The sequence below is a fragment of the Leopardus geoffroyi genome, chromosome C1 (assembly GCF_018350155.1).
Source record: "Leopardus geoffroyi isolate Oge1 chromosome C1, O.geoffroyi_Oge1_pat1.0, whole genome shotgun sequence".
NCBI classification, from domain to species: domain Eukaryota; kingdom Metazoa; phylum Chordata; class Mammalia; order Carnivora; family Felidae; genus Leopardus; species Leopardus geoffroyi.
In genome coordinates this window covers 46,161,002-46,176,048 of record NC_059328.1, presented here as the reverse complement: position 1 = coordinate 46,176,048, position 15,047 = coordinate 46,161,002, and the positions used below count along the sequence as shown (strand labels likewise).

The window sequence follows — 15,047 nt, the reverse complement described above, 5'->3', positions numbered from 1 at the left end:
ACATTATTGAATGATTCTAAAAATACCTGCTTGAATTAAGCTTTTCAAACTCCTTTTTTGTATTGACCTATCTTAAACTATTTGTTTTGTATCATGACTCCATATGTGTATGCATATCTTTGTTTAACTGGAAAAAAAATTTATTGAAGCAATAACCTATTTTCACTACCTATAATCCTCTATGATATTTTCTATTCTCTCCTTTGTTGTTGTTGTTCAAAATGTTTTTTGTGATCCATACTGTGGGGTTGCAACCTGTAGTTTATGAAGTCCTCTGCTGCAAGAGGGTAGGGACCATATTTAGATTTACTCACCATTGTACCCCTAGCATAAACACACAAAAGATACTCAATAGATATTTGAAATTATAGAAGAATGGATACATGGATAAATGGATGAATTAATGAATGGCCCTCACCAGGAATCTAAATTAATGCCCTCTTTAAAACTCTATGTCTCGTTTTACACTCTCACTACATACTGAGCGTTGTTTTGAGTGCCAAAGAGATAACATGTCAGACATGATACCTGCTTTCAAAGATCATGCTATCTAGGAGGAAAATATTTGCATTTGGAAAATTATATTTTGAAGACTAAATAAGTGTGGAATTTATATGAATGTGCTGAAGAGATGGCCAGCCTGGGCTGGCGCAGTCAGGGAAACGTCTTAAAACTGGGTGAATTTGAACTTAGTTTGGAATATGGATAGATCTCTCCACCCTCACTCATTGAGTAGGTTGGTGGTTCTCAAACTGCAGTGATCATCAGAATCACCTGGAAGGCTTGTCAAACTACAGACTGCTGGTTCCTTTACCAGTTTCTGATTTGGTAGGTTTGTCATGGAAGCCTGAGAAGTTATCATTCTAACAGGTTTCCAGGTGATGCTGATGATACCAGTTGGAATCCACACTTGGAGAACCCACTGTTCTAGCAGTTTTTGGAGTGAGACCATGAAGGTTGTTGACCCCATGCTAGGGAGTTTAGGTATTCAGGATTTGGGGCAAAGAAGGTATATCAGTATATCTGTAAAGTAGAGGGATTATTCTGGTAGCAATTGTTGAGCATGGATTGGAGGGGTGAGCCTTCCCCTAGAGACCCTTTAGGAGCCAATGCAGTGATAAGTGGAAGATGGAAACCCAGCCCACCACTGTAGCAGTGCAGATGGAGGAGAGTGGCAGGATGAGGGCTGGTCAGGAGTCAGAACTGAAGGTTCTTTGAGATCTCCAGGGGTAAAGAAGGAGGAGGAATCTGGGATGACTCCAGGTTTCTAGCATCACTGACTGATTGTACGGCAGTTCCATTAACCAAGAATCTATATTTGTAATAAGTTTTAACATTTTAAACAACAAAATCCCAGGGGCGCCTGGGTGGCTCGGTCGGTTGAGCGTCTGACTTTGGCTCAGGTCATGATGTCACGGTTGACGAGTTTGAGCCCCGCGTCGGGCTCTGTGCTGATGGCTCGGAGCCTGGAGACTGCCTCGGATTCTGTGTCTCCCTCTCTCTCTGCCCCTCCTCCCCCTCATGCTCTGTCCCTCTCTGTCTCAAAAATAAACATTTAAAAAATTTAAGTAACAAAATCCCAAGTATTATTTATTATCAAAGAGTAACTGGAATGTAATAGAAAACACATAGTTTTGGGGAGCCAGACAAGTCCGAGTTCAAATCCTGTTTGTGATGCTTCTCAGCAAGTGATTTCACCCTTCTGGACCTCAGTTCCCCGTAAATAATAATACTCTCAAATGGGTTGGTGACTACATTGCACTTCACCTTGTTCTGCCCCCAGTCCATTGTCACCTCCACACATCTCCCTGCTCCAATTACAGCTCTGCACGATGCAGCCTCCTCCCTGAGTATTAGGTATGTTACCTTATATGGTTGTCACAAACAAGATGGTACGTGGCTCATAGTCAGTGCTCAGAAAAATGCAAAGCCCATCCTCGTGTGTGCATTGACCACTGTGCGCCTAAAGCTTCTGTTCTACTTACCAAGCGATTCCATTTTTTCTTTGTCAAGCACCAGGATGTATTCATAAACGCCACCCATTGATCCAGACGTTATGTAATGAGTGCCATAGTCGTTGATGAACTTGGAATACATGCCGTAATTGTACTGCTCCGGAAGCTCCATTAATGACTGCAGCATGCTTTCATCCAGCACAATATTGTCCCTTCTCATCTTAAAATGAGCAGTCTGCACCTTTGTGGAAATTCTCATGAAGTTATATTTCTGCCATCAATCACCGCCGTCGAGTAAGGGAGAAGAAAGAGAGTACTCATTTTACCATATGACATAACGCGAAAGGTCAGCATTTAGTAGCTGTGGGAGATACATGTGTTTATAAACGTGTGAGCATCAATACCCACAATGGAGTGTTATTCTATTTCACAGGCATATATAAAACACCCGTGTGTGCCTGACCGCCTCTCTCATGCCTGCATCTCTGTTCCCACTGACGCTGTTCAGGTCCTGTTTGCCTCAACTCTCAACTGGGTTGGTTACTGCAATGTGCTTCCTAGTACTGGTGACTGTGTTCTGCCCCCATTCCATTGTCACCTCCGCCCATCTCCCTGCCCCAATTATAGCATTGCATGATGTAAGCCTCTTACACAAGTATTAGGTATCCATTAAAAATTATGTTTGGGGGGGTGCACTTGGGTGGCTCAGTCGGTTGAGCGTACGACTTCGGCTCAGGTCATGATCTCGCTGTCTGTGAGTTCAAGCCCCACGTTGGGCTCTGTGCTGACAGCTCAGAGCCTAGATCCTGCTTCAGATTCTGTGTCTCCCTCTCCCTCTGCTCCTGCCCCACTCACTCTCTGTTTCTCTCTCTCTCTCTCCCCAAAATTAATAAACATTAAAAAAAATTTTTTTAATGTTTTTTAATTGTGCTTAGGAGTAGTTTTGATGACATGAAATTCTAAGATGAGTTATTTATGTAACTTATTGAACAAATATCTGTAAGAGTCTGTAGTCACTGGCATTATGCTTGGAGCAGAGGACACAATCTTGGATGAGACCGGCCCCTGCCATCATGAAGCTTACATTCTAGTGGTAATCTTGTACTGTTAAGTAATGAGGTAAGGCAGGCTCCTGAGATAACAGGGGTCGTAGTGGATTGGTTTAAGAGGGAGAGGATCATGTGTGGGCATTACTTCACTTGCTTTGAAGCAATAGTGAAATTTTGAAAAGGCCACCTGCTTTGAGAAAAGTCCACATGACCATGTGATCGCCAGATCTCAGAGCAACACTTTCCCTTCAGAGCAATAGCTGACTTAAGGCAACGCTCTGGAATGTACCTTGTATTTGTTGAAGAATTTTCATAACTGTATTTTCATGATCCAGAATAATTTTTTGAGCCCCAACTAAATCGCCAGTTCTGGTATCAGGGTTATTGAGGCTTTCTGGTAAACTTTTAACCAACTCAAATAGTTGGCCAGAGAGAGAGTTCTCTGGCCCCTGATGGTTTCTCCTCCTTAGACCCTACTTTTTCCCTTCCCACCCTGTGCTGGCTGAAGTTCTGGCAATCCCAAATTTGTGGGAGGCAATCTGCCGTCTGCAGACCTTTGCACAATGCTGTTTCCCAGGCCCGGAGCACCCTTTGTTCACTTCCATCTCCCTTCGTCGGGACAACCTGTTCTAGTCTTTAGAGCCCCGTTTAGGTAGATGTCCCTTCCTCCAGGAAGCATTGCCTGGCCGCTCAAGTTCAAGGGAAGCTAGTGGTGAATGTTTGATGGATAAATGAATGCTTGCGTGTGCCAGTCCTCTGATCTATTCAGAAAAGCAAGGCTGGCTTTCGAATTCTTCCCGAGCTAGTTTAGAGGGCCTGGCTGTTTCTCTTGAAGGCATTCCTATTCTAAGTATTCCCCTGTTTACTCCAGGTAACCATGAAAAAGAACGGGGTGAAGCGGGAAGAGTTCCAGTCTTATCATTCAATTTTATTCCCTTTGTGGTGATTCTGTGTGCAAAAGTGTAATAAGAAAAACAAACATGATTACCACTGATCAGACATTTCCAATTACACAAGCAAATGAAGGTTCAATTACTACTGTACTTTTTTAATGCAATTAAGGTAATACATGTTCAGTGTAGATTATGGAATACTGTTTGGCACAGGCATTATGCTTTAGTACCTTGTTATTATACTTGTTTAACTTATTCACGAACGAAGAGTCTCGTGACCCGGATAAACCCACATCCACTGTTGTTTCAGGGCTGCCCGCGGGGCCCACACCAACAACCACTCCTGCCGACACAGACCTGTCATTCTTTACTTTAGAAAGAAGTTCATTTGCATCACTGTATAACTCTGAGGAGAGTCTAGTATCTGCCAGGGCCTGAAAAGAAACAGACGTTAGCTTTGTGCGCCAGAGTTGTATCTCGATCTGTACTTCATATTGAAGTCTTTGCTCCGTAAAATATTTCAAGTTGCAGAATTTTGTTAAGTTTGTTTATTTGGAGAGATGGAGCGTGCGGGCGCACGCAAGAGTGGGGGGAGGGGCAGAGAGAGAGGAAGAGAGAGAATCCCAAGCAGGCCACACTGTCAGTGCAGAGAGGATGTGGGGCTTTAACCCATGAACCATAGACAATGACCTGAGCCAAAATCAAAAGTCGGGCACTTAACTGACTGAGCCACCCAGGTGCCCCTGCAGATTATTATCATTATTTTAAAAGGCTACTCCAGGCATTAGATTGATCCTCACTAAAATTCTGAAAACATAGCAGTTAGTTTAGTTATTATTTAGTGGTTGTGCTAAATATTTCTTTAAGGGGCACCCGCATGGCACATTTGGTTAAGCGTCTAACTCTTGATTTCTACTTCGGTCATGATCTCCTGGTTTGTGAGTTCGAACCCCGCCTGGGGCTCTGCACTGTCAGATTCTCTCTCCTTCTCTCTCTGCCCCTGCCCACCACCCACCCCTCAAAATAAATAAATAAATAAAAATAAAATATTTATTTCAGTACGCACACACACTCATGATTCTCATAACATGCTGTATTGTTCTGAGTATGGATTTTTTTTTTCCACCTGACTTTCCCTTCCTGTAGAAGAGGCTGCCTTTCCCTACAACAGGGACACCCAAAAAGCCGCATCTGGGCCTGGATCTGGGAGGAAAGGAGAAAGGGGGCCCAGCAGGTGGTGGGAGTTCTAGGCAGAGGTTTGCGTCCACAAATGTCAGGTTACTTCACTTCAGGCACACAGCACAGCGGCATTTCTCTGGCAACTGGAGCAGAGTCATGACTCGCGCCTTGCCTGAGCCGAGAAAGCAAGGGTTAAGAGCACGTGGGTGGTTCCCTCCTCAGTCACAAGAGCACGTGCGTGTCGCGATGGAGTCGCTGTTAGTTTGGGTCCCGTGTGTCTGTGACAGACGACTCAGGGTGGACGTGTGGCACAGGGCATTATTTTCGAAAGCCCAGAGATTTCAGAATCCTTGGTTGCCACAGCATAGCCTAGTCTAGCTGGCCGGACACATAAGCCCCACACCATCCTCGAGGTTAGGAAAATGGCATTGTCTGTGTCTTCCGGCTTGGCTTCCCATTGGCCTGGTGGCATTGGTGAAAGTAGTGGGGAAGCGGACGCCATAAGCCTGGCCTCATCCTGCCATCAATATTTATCTCTTGAGGAAGTTGGGGGAGGAGGATGTGACCAATAATGGGTCGGAATCCCTGGATCCTACATCTCTCTGTAAAGACAGAATGCATAGGACTGTATAGACACAATGTGTGTGATCTGTCTTGCCTTCTAAATGACATATAGCCGGGCTTAGTTCAGATAGATCTGGGTGTGAAACTCGTCTCTGCCACCTACAGCTTTGGGCCTGACGCTTTATCCCTCTAAGTCTTTGAGTCTTTTTCATATCTAATGGGGCGATGATACTATCTACCCCTTTGTGGTGTTGTGAGGCTTAGGTGAGAGAATTTGTGTGCAAGCCTAAGATCTGATGCATGGCAAGCGTCCAGTGAGGTGCAGACATCTCACCCAGAGGGTGAAGGGTACAGAAATGAATGACCTGGGAGTAGGCGCTGGGGCTGGCCATGAGCGATGTGGTGCTCCAAGGGACTGGGGAACCACACAGTTTTGGAGGTAGAGAGAATTTAGGGATTGTCAGTATTTTGCAAGCAAGCACTTTTCAACAGCAGAACCCTCTCTGTACACAAAATCACCTACAGAAAATCAAGACAGGAAAACTATCAGAAAAAGATAAATACCATATGATTTAGCTTATATGTGGGATTTGAGAAACAAAACAAATGAACACAGGAAAAAAGAGACAAAAAAAAAAAAAGATTCTTAAATGCAGAGAACAAATTGGTGGTTGCCAGAGGGGAGGTGGATGGGGGTAGGGGGGAAATTGGTGAAGGGGATTAAGAATACACTTATCATGGTGAGCACAGGGTGATATATGGAAGTGTTGAATCACTATATTGTACACCTGCAACTAATGCAACAGTGTAGGTTAACTATACTGGAATGGGAAGAAAAGAAAAAAGAAGAAAGAAAAGAAAAGAAAAGAAGAAAAGAAAAGAAAAGAAAAAAAGAAAAGAAAAGAGAAAAGAGAAGAAAAGAAAAGAAAGAAAAGAAGAAAAGAAAAGAAAAAGAAAGGAAAAGAAGAAAAGAAAAGAAAGGAAAAGAAAAGAGAAGAAAAGAAAAAAGAAAAGAAAGGAAAGGAAAAGAAAAGAAGAAAAGAAAAGAAAGGAAAGGAAAAGAAGAAAAGAGAAGAAAAGAAGAAAAGAAAATAAAGGAAAGGAAAAGAAAAGAAAAGGAAAAGACGAAAAGAAAAGAAAGGAAAAGAAAAGAAAAGAAAAAGAAAGAGGGAGGGAGGAAAGGAAAGAAGGAGGCAGGGAGGGAGGGAAGGAAGGAAGGAAAGCAAGAAAGGTGATCAGTGAGTAGCTGCTCCTGGTGAAGCAGGGGCCTTGGACTCAGAACACTGCCCAGCCACCTCCTGTCCTGACCTCCAATTTACATGGCAGGAAACTGGGCCCAGGGAGGGGCAGTGAGCTGTGCAAGGTCTCAAATACTTACATTCTAACAGATTACAACCTGGTAATAAGTCTTCTGACTAGCAGCCCAGAGAAATGGACCTCGAATCTGTTTCATTGGTTTGGGAATGGAGCCAAGATCTAGCAGGTGGGTGGTCACCCTCATGTTGTGCCTCTTTTTGGCCCTGCCCTTGCCTGTCCGTGCCCTTCAGCACAGAACATGGGTGGGGGCAGACGTAAAGGGGCCTTCGGACACCAATGAGCTCTACAGGAAATAGAGTCTTCCTAAGCAAGGCGTCCATCCCCATCAACAGGCCTCTCCCTCCCTACCCCACAGCGGCCTGTGAGCACCCTGTCCAGACTCACTTCGAAGTGGTACTTGAGGAAGTTGTAGGGTTTCCGGAAGTACTTCTCATCTTCTCCGTAGTAGAGACGCTCACAGGCAGGGTCATAGCGAAGCGCTCTCCACTCCCCGTTGTATACTGTCTCACACTGGCCCCCGTAATACCTGGCATCGTACACGCTCTGAGTTTCCTGCTGGGTCAGGATATTGTACCTAGAGTGAAAAGGCAGGCAGCTGCTGGGAGAGAACACTGAAAAGGCAAAGAGAGCATAAAATATCCCCTGGAAGACGTTGTTGCTGGTCTGAGCAATGGTTTCACAAACTGTGTTCTCTGGAGCCCTAGGGCTCCTCAGAGTGTCTTAAGGGCTACTTTGCGTGACACGGGGAACCAGAAGGGCGGGGCCGGGCCCCCAGGTTCCGTTTCACCAGAGCAGCTGAAGGTTCCATCAACACCTAGAATAGGGCGCCCCCAGAGAAGGCACTCCTAAAAATCGGGTGTTTGAGTTAAAGAGTAATACACGCAGTTATCAAAAATCCAGGCACAGAGCCGGAAGCCTGAGCCCACTTCCTAGCTCTGCCACACCTAGCTGTGTGATCTTGGACAAATCACTTAACCTCTCTGTGCCTCGGTTCCATCATTTGTAAAGAGCAGTCAATACTACTGCCCTCAGAGAGTTAAATATGAGCTGCAACATACAAGGAGCCATAAAGTACTTGGCATATATTAAGTAGCAAGTAAACGCTGGGTTTTGTTTGTAGTGTTTCAGGAAAAAGGCTTTGCTGGTAAAAAAAAAAAAAATAGACTTGACATATTGGGTGTAACTCACGTTGCTAAGTTGAGAATCTGACCCTCAGAAAGGCCATTGTTTTCAGGGCGGCCTGGAATGTCAGAGGGTACAATTTGAAAATCATGGAGACTCCTGTTGAATTTCCAGTTTGGTCAAGTACCAGCTCTGTGAATTTGGATACATTATAGATGGCTTTCTGAAGTTCATTTTCCTCATTTGAAGAACCGACAGAATAAAACCACTTCTCATGGTTTTGGGGGCGTCTAAATGAGAGCATTAAAGTAAAATGGAAGTCCAGTTGATAGTCCATACTATGCACTCAACAAGGGATACTTCCTCTCCCCTAGCCCAGTACCCTCCCAGAAATACTTTCCTTTGCTTTTCTCTCTGGGGCATTTCACATCCATCCGCCTAGGCACTACATTTTAAGCCACAGACGGTAGAACCTTACATAGGCTTAAACAGCGTTACATAGATGAAATACAGCTTTAATTTTCTAGGAAAAGAGAAAGTTAATGGAACAAAAACATTTCACTTTGGCTAAGAGATCCAGGACCTAACCATCAAAACCTCTTATGGTATAGATAATAAAATGATTTCTTGTCTCTGCCTCTCAAACTCCTATTCAGCCTTTAATACCCAACTCAAACATTGTCCCCTCTAGCTGGCCCTCTTTGATTATCCTGGACAGACAGCTATTCCTTCCTCTGTGTTCCCATGGCAGTCAGTGATTACCTCTGTCATAACATGTGTCATATTTTTTCATTCCCTCCATGAAAAGACACAAAGGCAGAAGATGAGCAGGAGGTTCACTATGAATAAAACCTGTCTTGAAGAAATAAATGGGTAATTATAGAGCACCCAGCATATAGTAGAAATTCAAGGTATGTTAACTTCCTTCTTCCCTTCCTCTCTCCATCTCTTCCTTCATATTAATGGAAGTGATGTAATAATAGCTATGGTGAATTGAATACACATTCTACCAGACGTGTAGCATGTGTTAACTTTCAACCTCCTGACAATTTTGCAAATGCAGAGACTGAAGCTCAGAAAAATTAAGCAATTTGCCTATAGTCACAGATAAAATTTTTTGACGCTAAAATCTGTGTTCCTTCCCTTTACTTCTCTGCTTACTTTTCTATCTTCTCGACCATTGAACATGTTTCTGCCTTTGGCTTATAAATATAGGCTCTCCGGTGAGCCAAACAAAAAGTCAAAAGAATAATTAGCTTTAAGACGTACTATAACCTCGAAGCATAAGAGGTTACTAAGACTACTTGTATTTAGACAAGCTGGTTGCAGAAACCCCAATGAAAATAAAAAGATATAGAGAAATGCCACTTTTTGGAAATCTATGCAGAAATACACACATGCACAAAGATACATGTACAAGGATGTCCACTGCAGCATTGTTTATAATAGGGAAAAAATGGGAAACAATATAATCATCTTTCAATAGTCAAATAAATTTTCATGTAGTGATACTATGGGAGAAGAATCAGCAGCCTTTTTTTATAAAGGGCCAGACATGAACTATTTTCGGCTTTACAGCCCATAGGTCTTTGTTGCCACTGCTCAACTCCATCACTGTAGGGTGAAAGCTGTGTTCCAATAAAACTTTATTTACAAAAACAGACAACAGGCCAAATTTGGCCTTCAGGCCATAGTTTGCTGACCCCTGTTATGGAACATTACGTTGCTTAGAAAAAGGCAATAGAAAATATGGGGGGAAATCTTCCAAATATATTAAGTTAAAAAGGCAAGTTACATACAATATGTATAATATGATCACATTTATGTAAAATATGCTTATGTCTATCATGCACAATACGTATAGGCACAGCTTCCATACAATGTATATTTTCGGTGCATTTTTTACATGATCTGAAAGTCCTACACCAAACTGTTACACAGGGGTCAGTTCCAGGGAAGGAAGTGAGAGAGGGCGATTGGGTGGGATGCGGGTCAGGGAGGGTGAAGGAAGGCTTTCATTTTTTTACCTCAAACATATTTTCTTTCTGTAGCAATAAATTAAAAATTTTTAAACTGGGAAATGCTTAAATTAAAAAAAAAATAGATATCAGGATAGGCTTCTGAGATCTTGAACAGAATAAAAAACCAGCTGTTGGGAGTGGGCTTGGGGCCATTCTGCTGATTTCAGTGTTCCGTGTAGGTAAAGCACGCTCGTGAAGTGTATTTCAATGCTCTTTTGAATCACACAAGAGCAAGGTCATGGTCTGTGATCTTTTTGCCAATAAGCAGGGATTCATTTTCAAGTTAACACCTCACTATTTCATGCTTCCACTCTGTTTATCCCACAGTCATGATCAAAATCAATAAGAATCCCCTTTGATGAGTATTAGGGGCTGAATTGTGTCCCCCTGACATTTATGTGTTGAAGTCCTGGACCTCCGTACCTCAGAAATTGACTATTTTGGTGAGAGGGTCTTTACCTAGGTAATTAAGTTAAAATGAGGCCATTAGGGTACGCCCTAATCTCGTATGACTGGTGTCCTTATAAGAGGTGGTTAGGACCCCGACACACACACAGGGAAGGGCAATGTGAAGACAGGGAAATGGCAGCCATCGACAAGCCAAGGAGGGAGGCCTCCAGAGCTGTGAGAAATACATTTTTGTTTTGTATAAGCTATACGTTTCTTTTGCCATTGCAGCCTGAGTGGACCAATATGCCACCTTAGGGGGACAGAGAGAGTTGCCTCACAGGACACTCGGCAGAGCAATTCTCCTAAAAGACCCTCTTGTGTTGCTAAAACTAATACTCGTGATTGAAGAGAAGCCATTCCCTGGGCCCAAGCAGTCAGGAAGCAGGACTCACCCCAAGGCCGCACTCTCTGACCCTGGAATGGGGTCATACAGGCTGCAGTCGCTTTCCATGACCCTGACATCTTCACAGTCATCCTCGTCAGAGCCATCAAGGCAATCCTTGTCTCCATTACACACGAGGTGGCGTTTCAGGCAGCGACCTGAGAGAGGAGAGGCTGTGGATGCTTCCAGAGCCTCCCAGACTCCTCCCTCTTCCCATGACCCGCATCCAGAGTCACCAAGCCCCCCTACTTCTGAAACAGCCCCTCCCCCCGCCTTCATCATGTCGCATCCTGTCTCTGTCCTCACTGCCTCTGCCCTCCTAGCAGCCTCGCTGTCTCCCACCCGTAGCCCCCACCCCCTGTTCAGGCCCTGCAGCAGGCTCCCCTCTAGAATTCATCCTCCATATGCAGCGCCAGTGACCTTTCTCTACATCCTTCTGTGGCTCCTAGATATTCCCATTCTTCCAAATGCCACGGTCTAGCCCCCAGTTCCCTACCTGGCCCAACCTCTACCTCTCTTCCCAAAGCCCTGACCTGCAATCATTCTGCACTATGGCCAGCCCTTAAATCCCTGTGCTTTTGCATATTCTTTCTCTTAGCAAATCCATTGCTCCTTTCTAAGTCCCAACTCAAGTGCCCTTTGGAAGCCTGCTCTGACTTCCCAGCACAGGTTTGAGCATCCCCTGCCAGAGTCCCCTTGGACCATGAGCAAACACCCATTACGCGGGCTATCATACAATATTATCATCACTCCTTGTAGGTCTCTCTCCCAAAGAGACTAGGAGTACCTCGAGGTCAGGCACATCATCTTTTCATCTCTGTATCCCCAGCAGGTAGAACACTGCCTGGGACATACATGCCCAGTCGGTATTTATCCAATGAATGGATGAATGAGTGAATTGTACCTTTTCTAAATGAATCAATAGATGTTCCTACAAACTTACATCAAAATTACTTGGGTTACTCGTCAGCTTAAAATGCAGATTCCTGAGCCCCATCCCAAACCTACAGAATGCCAACTTCTAGGGGAAGGGCTCAGGAGTCTGCATCTTCACAAGCTCGTGAGTGACTGTTTTTGCACATTAAGTTTGACGGGCGCAGCTGTTATCTCACTGGAACGCTACTCACCTGTCTCCTTACACTGGAAATCCTGTCCACACTGCGCTTGCTCTGGACAAGCTGTGGGACTCTGACAGCTGGCTTGATCCCAGACATCACCACTGCAGATGGTTCCCCCAAACTTGTTTGGCTGCAGGAGGCTCCGGAATCGGTACTAAATCAGATTTTGAACCAGACACATTCATTGTCTATCAATCAAACAAGATTTGTGCAGGCGGGTGTCAGCTCAACATAAGGAATAACTGTCTCGTGATTGAGAGGTGCCTAAAAAGCTGTCTTTGGAGGGGATGTTCATAACTGGTGGTGTTCAGCCAGAGGTGCCTCAACCATCAGCAGGAATATTGAATAGGGCCTTCAAGCATCCAATGAAAGACTCAAACAAAATATTTCTGGGGTCTTTTTACTTGAGAGGAAGGACCTTCTCCCCTCCCTTTTCTTCAACCACTTAGTACCTATTCATCTTTCATGATTCACAGTGTACCTCCTCTGAAAGCCTTCCCTAAGTAACATATTCCATAGTTCCCTGCACCTCCTTCTCTCTTCCCATTTGTCATATAAGGTCGTGATCCCTTGTCTGCTTATTCATTTACCTTTCTTACTAGTTTAAGAACCTTTTGCATGGTGAGGAGGAGTGGTGAAGGAAGGACCATGTCTTATTGACTTCATACACTTGGCACTTGATCTAGGGTCAGGTACGCAGGAGGCACTTTTATGAGATGTTTGTTGCTTTCCCTCTGTACCATTTCTTCCAGTCATGGCATCCTCTCTTTCCTTGGAACATATCGCATATGGCTTAGGTGGGGATGATCTCACCCCCCAAGTCACAGGAGTGTGTGGGTATGAACCAGGCCAGGTCAACCAGGGCACCGTATGCCAAATTACAGTGATTGGTTTAGAGATTGGTTCATGGCTCAACCTTAGGGCAATCATTATTCTCTCTGAAGATTTTCTTTTAGAACTATTAGAAAAGACCATTTCTTTTTGCCCAACTTGCTGGGAACTGTGGGCATCAAGTGGTCATGTAGCCTACTTATGTAAAAAGAGACCATCCAAGAAATGAAGACATCATCTCAGTCCCTGGGTTCAGCTTTGACTGCATATGAATAAATCCTTGTTGAAGGAAGTATGGAAGGAATAAAATTCACACCAATCTTGGAGCTCTATGGTTTCATGATACTGCTTTCTATATGGTGCATAGCTTTGGGCACTAGTGTAGAAAGAGGAAGCTGAACACTAGGATATTCAGAGAAATATGAGGTTCCATTCCCACCTTCAAGAAGCTTAGAGTCTAGTTGAGGAGACAAAATAGATAACAATAGAAAACATGCTGTATGGAGAGCTCCATGTAAAGTGTCCAATAAGAGAATGTGCGGTGCCATATTTTCTGCTGCCTCTTGCCTTGGCTCAGCCCACAGGCCCCTCCTTCAAGAAGGTTCATAACTAAGTAGGAAAGCAAAGGTTTGAGCAACAAGAAAAGTGAGTTCCTGGCCTAATTCTTCCTTCCTGCCTTCCTTCTTTCCTTCGTCTTTTTCTTTTTTCTTTCTTTCTTTCTTTCTTTCTTTCTTTCTTTCTTTCTTTCTTTCATCTTTCTTTCTTTCCTTCTCTCTTTCTGTCTTTCTTTTTCCTTCTTTCTGTTTCTTTTTCTTTCTTTTGTTCTCTCTCTTTTTTCTTTCTTTCTTTCGTCCTCTTTCTTTCTTTATCCCTTCCTCCTTCCCTTTCTTTCCTTCCCTTTCTTTCTCCTTCCTTCCTTACTATAGCTGATACACAATATTACATTAGTTTCAGTTGTACAACAGAGTGATTCAACTTCTCTATGTTACACTCTTCTCACTACAGGTGTAGCTCCCATCTGTCACCATGCGATGCCATTACAATAACACTGACTACATTCTCTGTGCTGCACCTTTCATCCCCATGACCTACTCATTCCATAACTGGAAGCCTGTATCTCCCACTCCCCTTACCCATTTTGCCCATCCCTCTACCACCTCCTCTCTGGCAGCCATCAGTTTGTTCTCTGTATTTATAGATCTGGTTCTGGTGTTTGTTTTTTATTCCTGAATCTCTTTCTTACTTGCTATGTAAAGTATCAGTGCCTGGTACTTTGTGCCTCAGTTTCCAAATCTGTAAAATGAGGTGGTTGACCTAGATGACCTCACTAAGTATAGCTACTGATGATTCTTTCACCTGTGTTCATTTACCTTTGAGTTTCTATTTCCTAATATGTAAAGTATGATGACCCCTCACTTTGAAAGGGTGTTGTGAGAACTAAGTGAGAGAATGTGTGAGGAAATCACCTGGCCCTGTGTCTAACATATCATTGGTGCCCATTAAACAGAAGTGGTTCCACATCATTATCAATGGAGGTTTTCCAGAAGGTTCCAGTGGGTACATGTGGAGCTGCAGCTTCCCCCTCCCTCCTCTTGTCTACTTCTGCCTCCACAACTGCTCATTGGCAAAGAGACAGAGGTAGCAAAAAAGGTGAAGAGTAAATCTGTCCATTTGCCTTTCCTACCTCCCAGTTAATAACAGTGATAAGGGATTTATAAACTCAATGAGAAGGGAGTGTGATTAACAATTGGTTTGGAAATATGAGGACATTTTAATTCTCTTCCAACCTCTTGCCCCACAAATCAGTACATAAAGAAGTGCTTAGCGTACCAACGTACAGCCAAATCTCCTTCTCACTCTTTAAAAAGTTCGTCAGAGTTTTAAGAGCTGCAGTTACCAACACAACGATGATGATGGTAACTACCATTTATTGAGTGTGTTTGTTGGCTGGACACTTCATATTCTTTATCTCATTTAATCCCCACAACTTTAGGAAGTCAAATAGTATTCTGAATCCCATTTTAAGCTGGGTTAGAATTCCAGTTCTGCTACTTACTGTGTATGTGTCACTGGGTAAATCACTTAACATCTCTGACCCTCAGTTTTCTCATCTATAGAATGAGAGATATGGGGTCTTGTGAACATTAGCGATAATACATGTAAAGA

The 15,047-nt window shown here is 43.7% G+C and overlaps 1 protein-coding gene across 1 annotated transcript in view; it reads right to left on the bottom strand.

Moving 5' to 3' along the window:
- C8A (complement C8 alpha chain) overlaps positions 1-15,047 on the bottom strand; it is a 68,523-nt gene that overhangs the window by 29,537 nt on the left and 23,939 nt on the right. The window contains exons 3-7 of the mRNA XM_045477549.1: positions 12,060-12,204; positions 10,943-11,090; positions 7,342-7,531; positions 4,128-4,331; positions 1,986-2,226 (exon numbers count right to left, since the gene is read on the bottom strand). Of these exons, the coding sequence (XP_045333505.1) occupies positions 1,986-2,226; positions 4,128-4,331; positions 7,342-7,531; positions 10,943-11,090; positions 12,060-12,204 (928 nt within the window). The remainder of the gene's footprint in view (positions 1-1,985; positions 2,227-4,127; positions 4,332-7,341; positions 7,532-10,942; positions 11,091-12,059; positions 12,205-15,047) is intronic.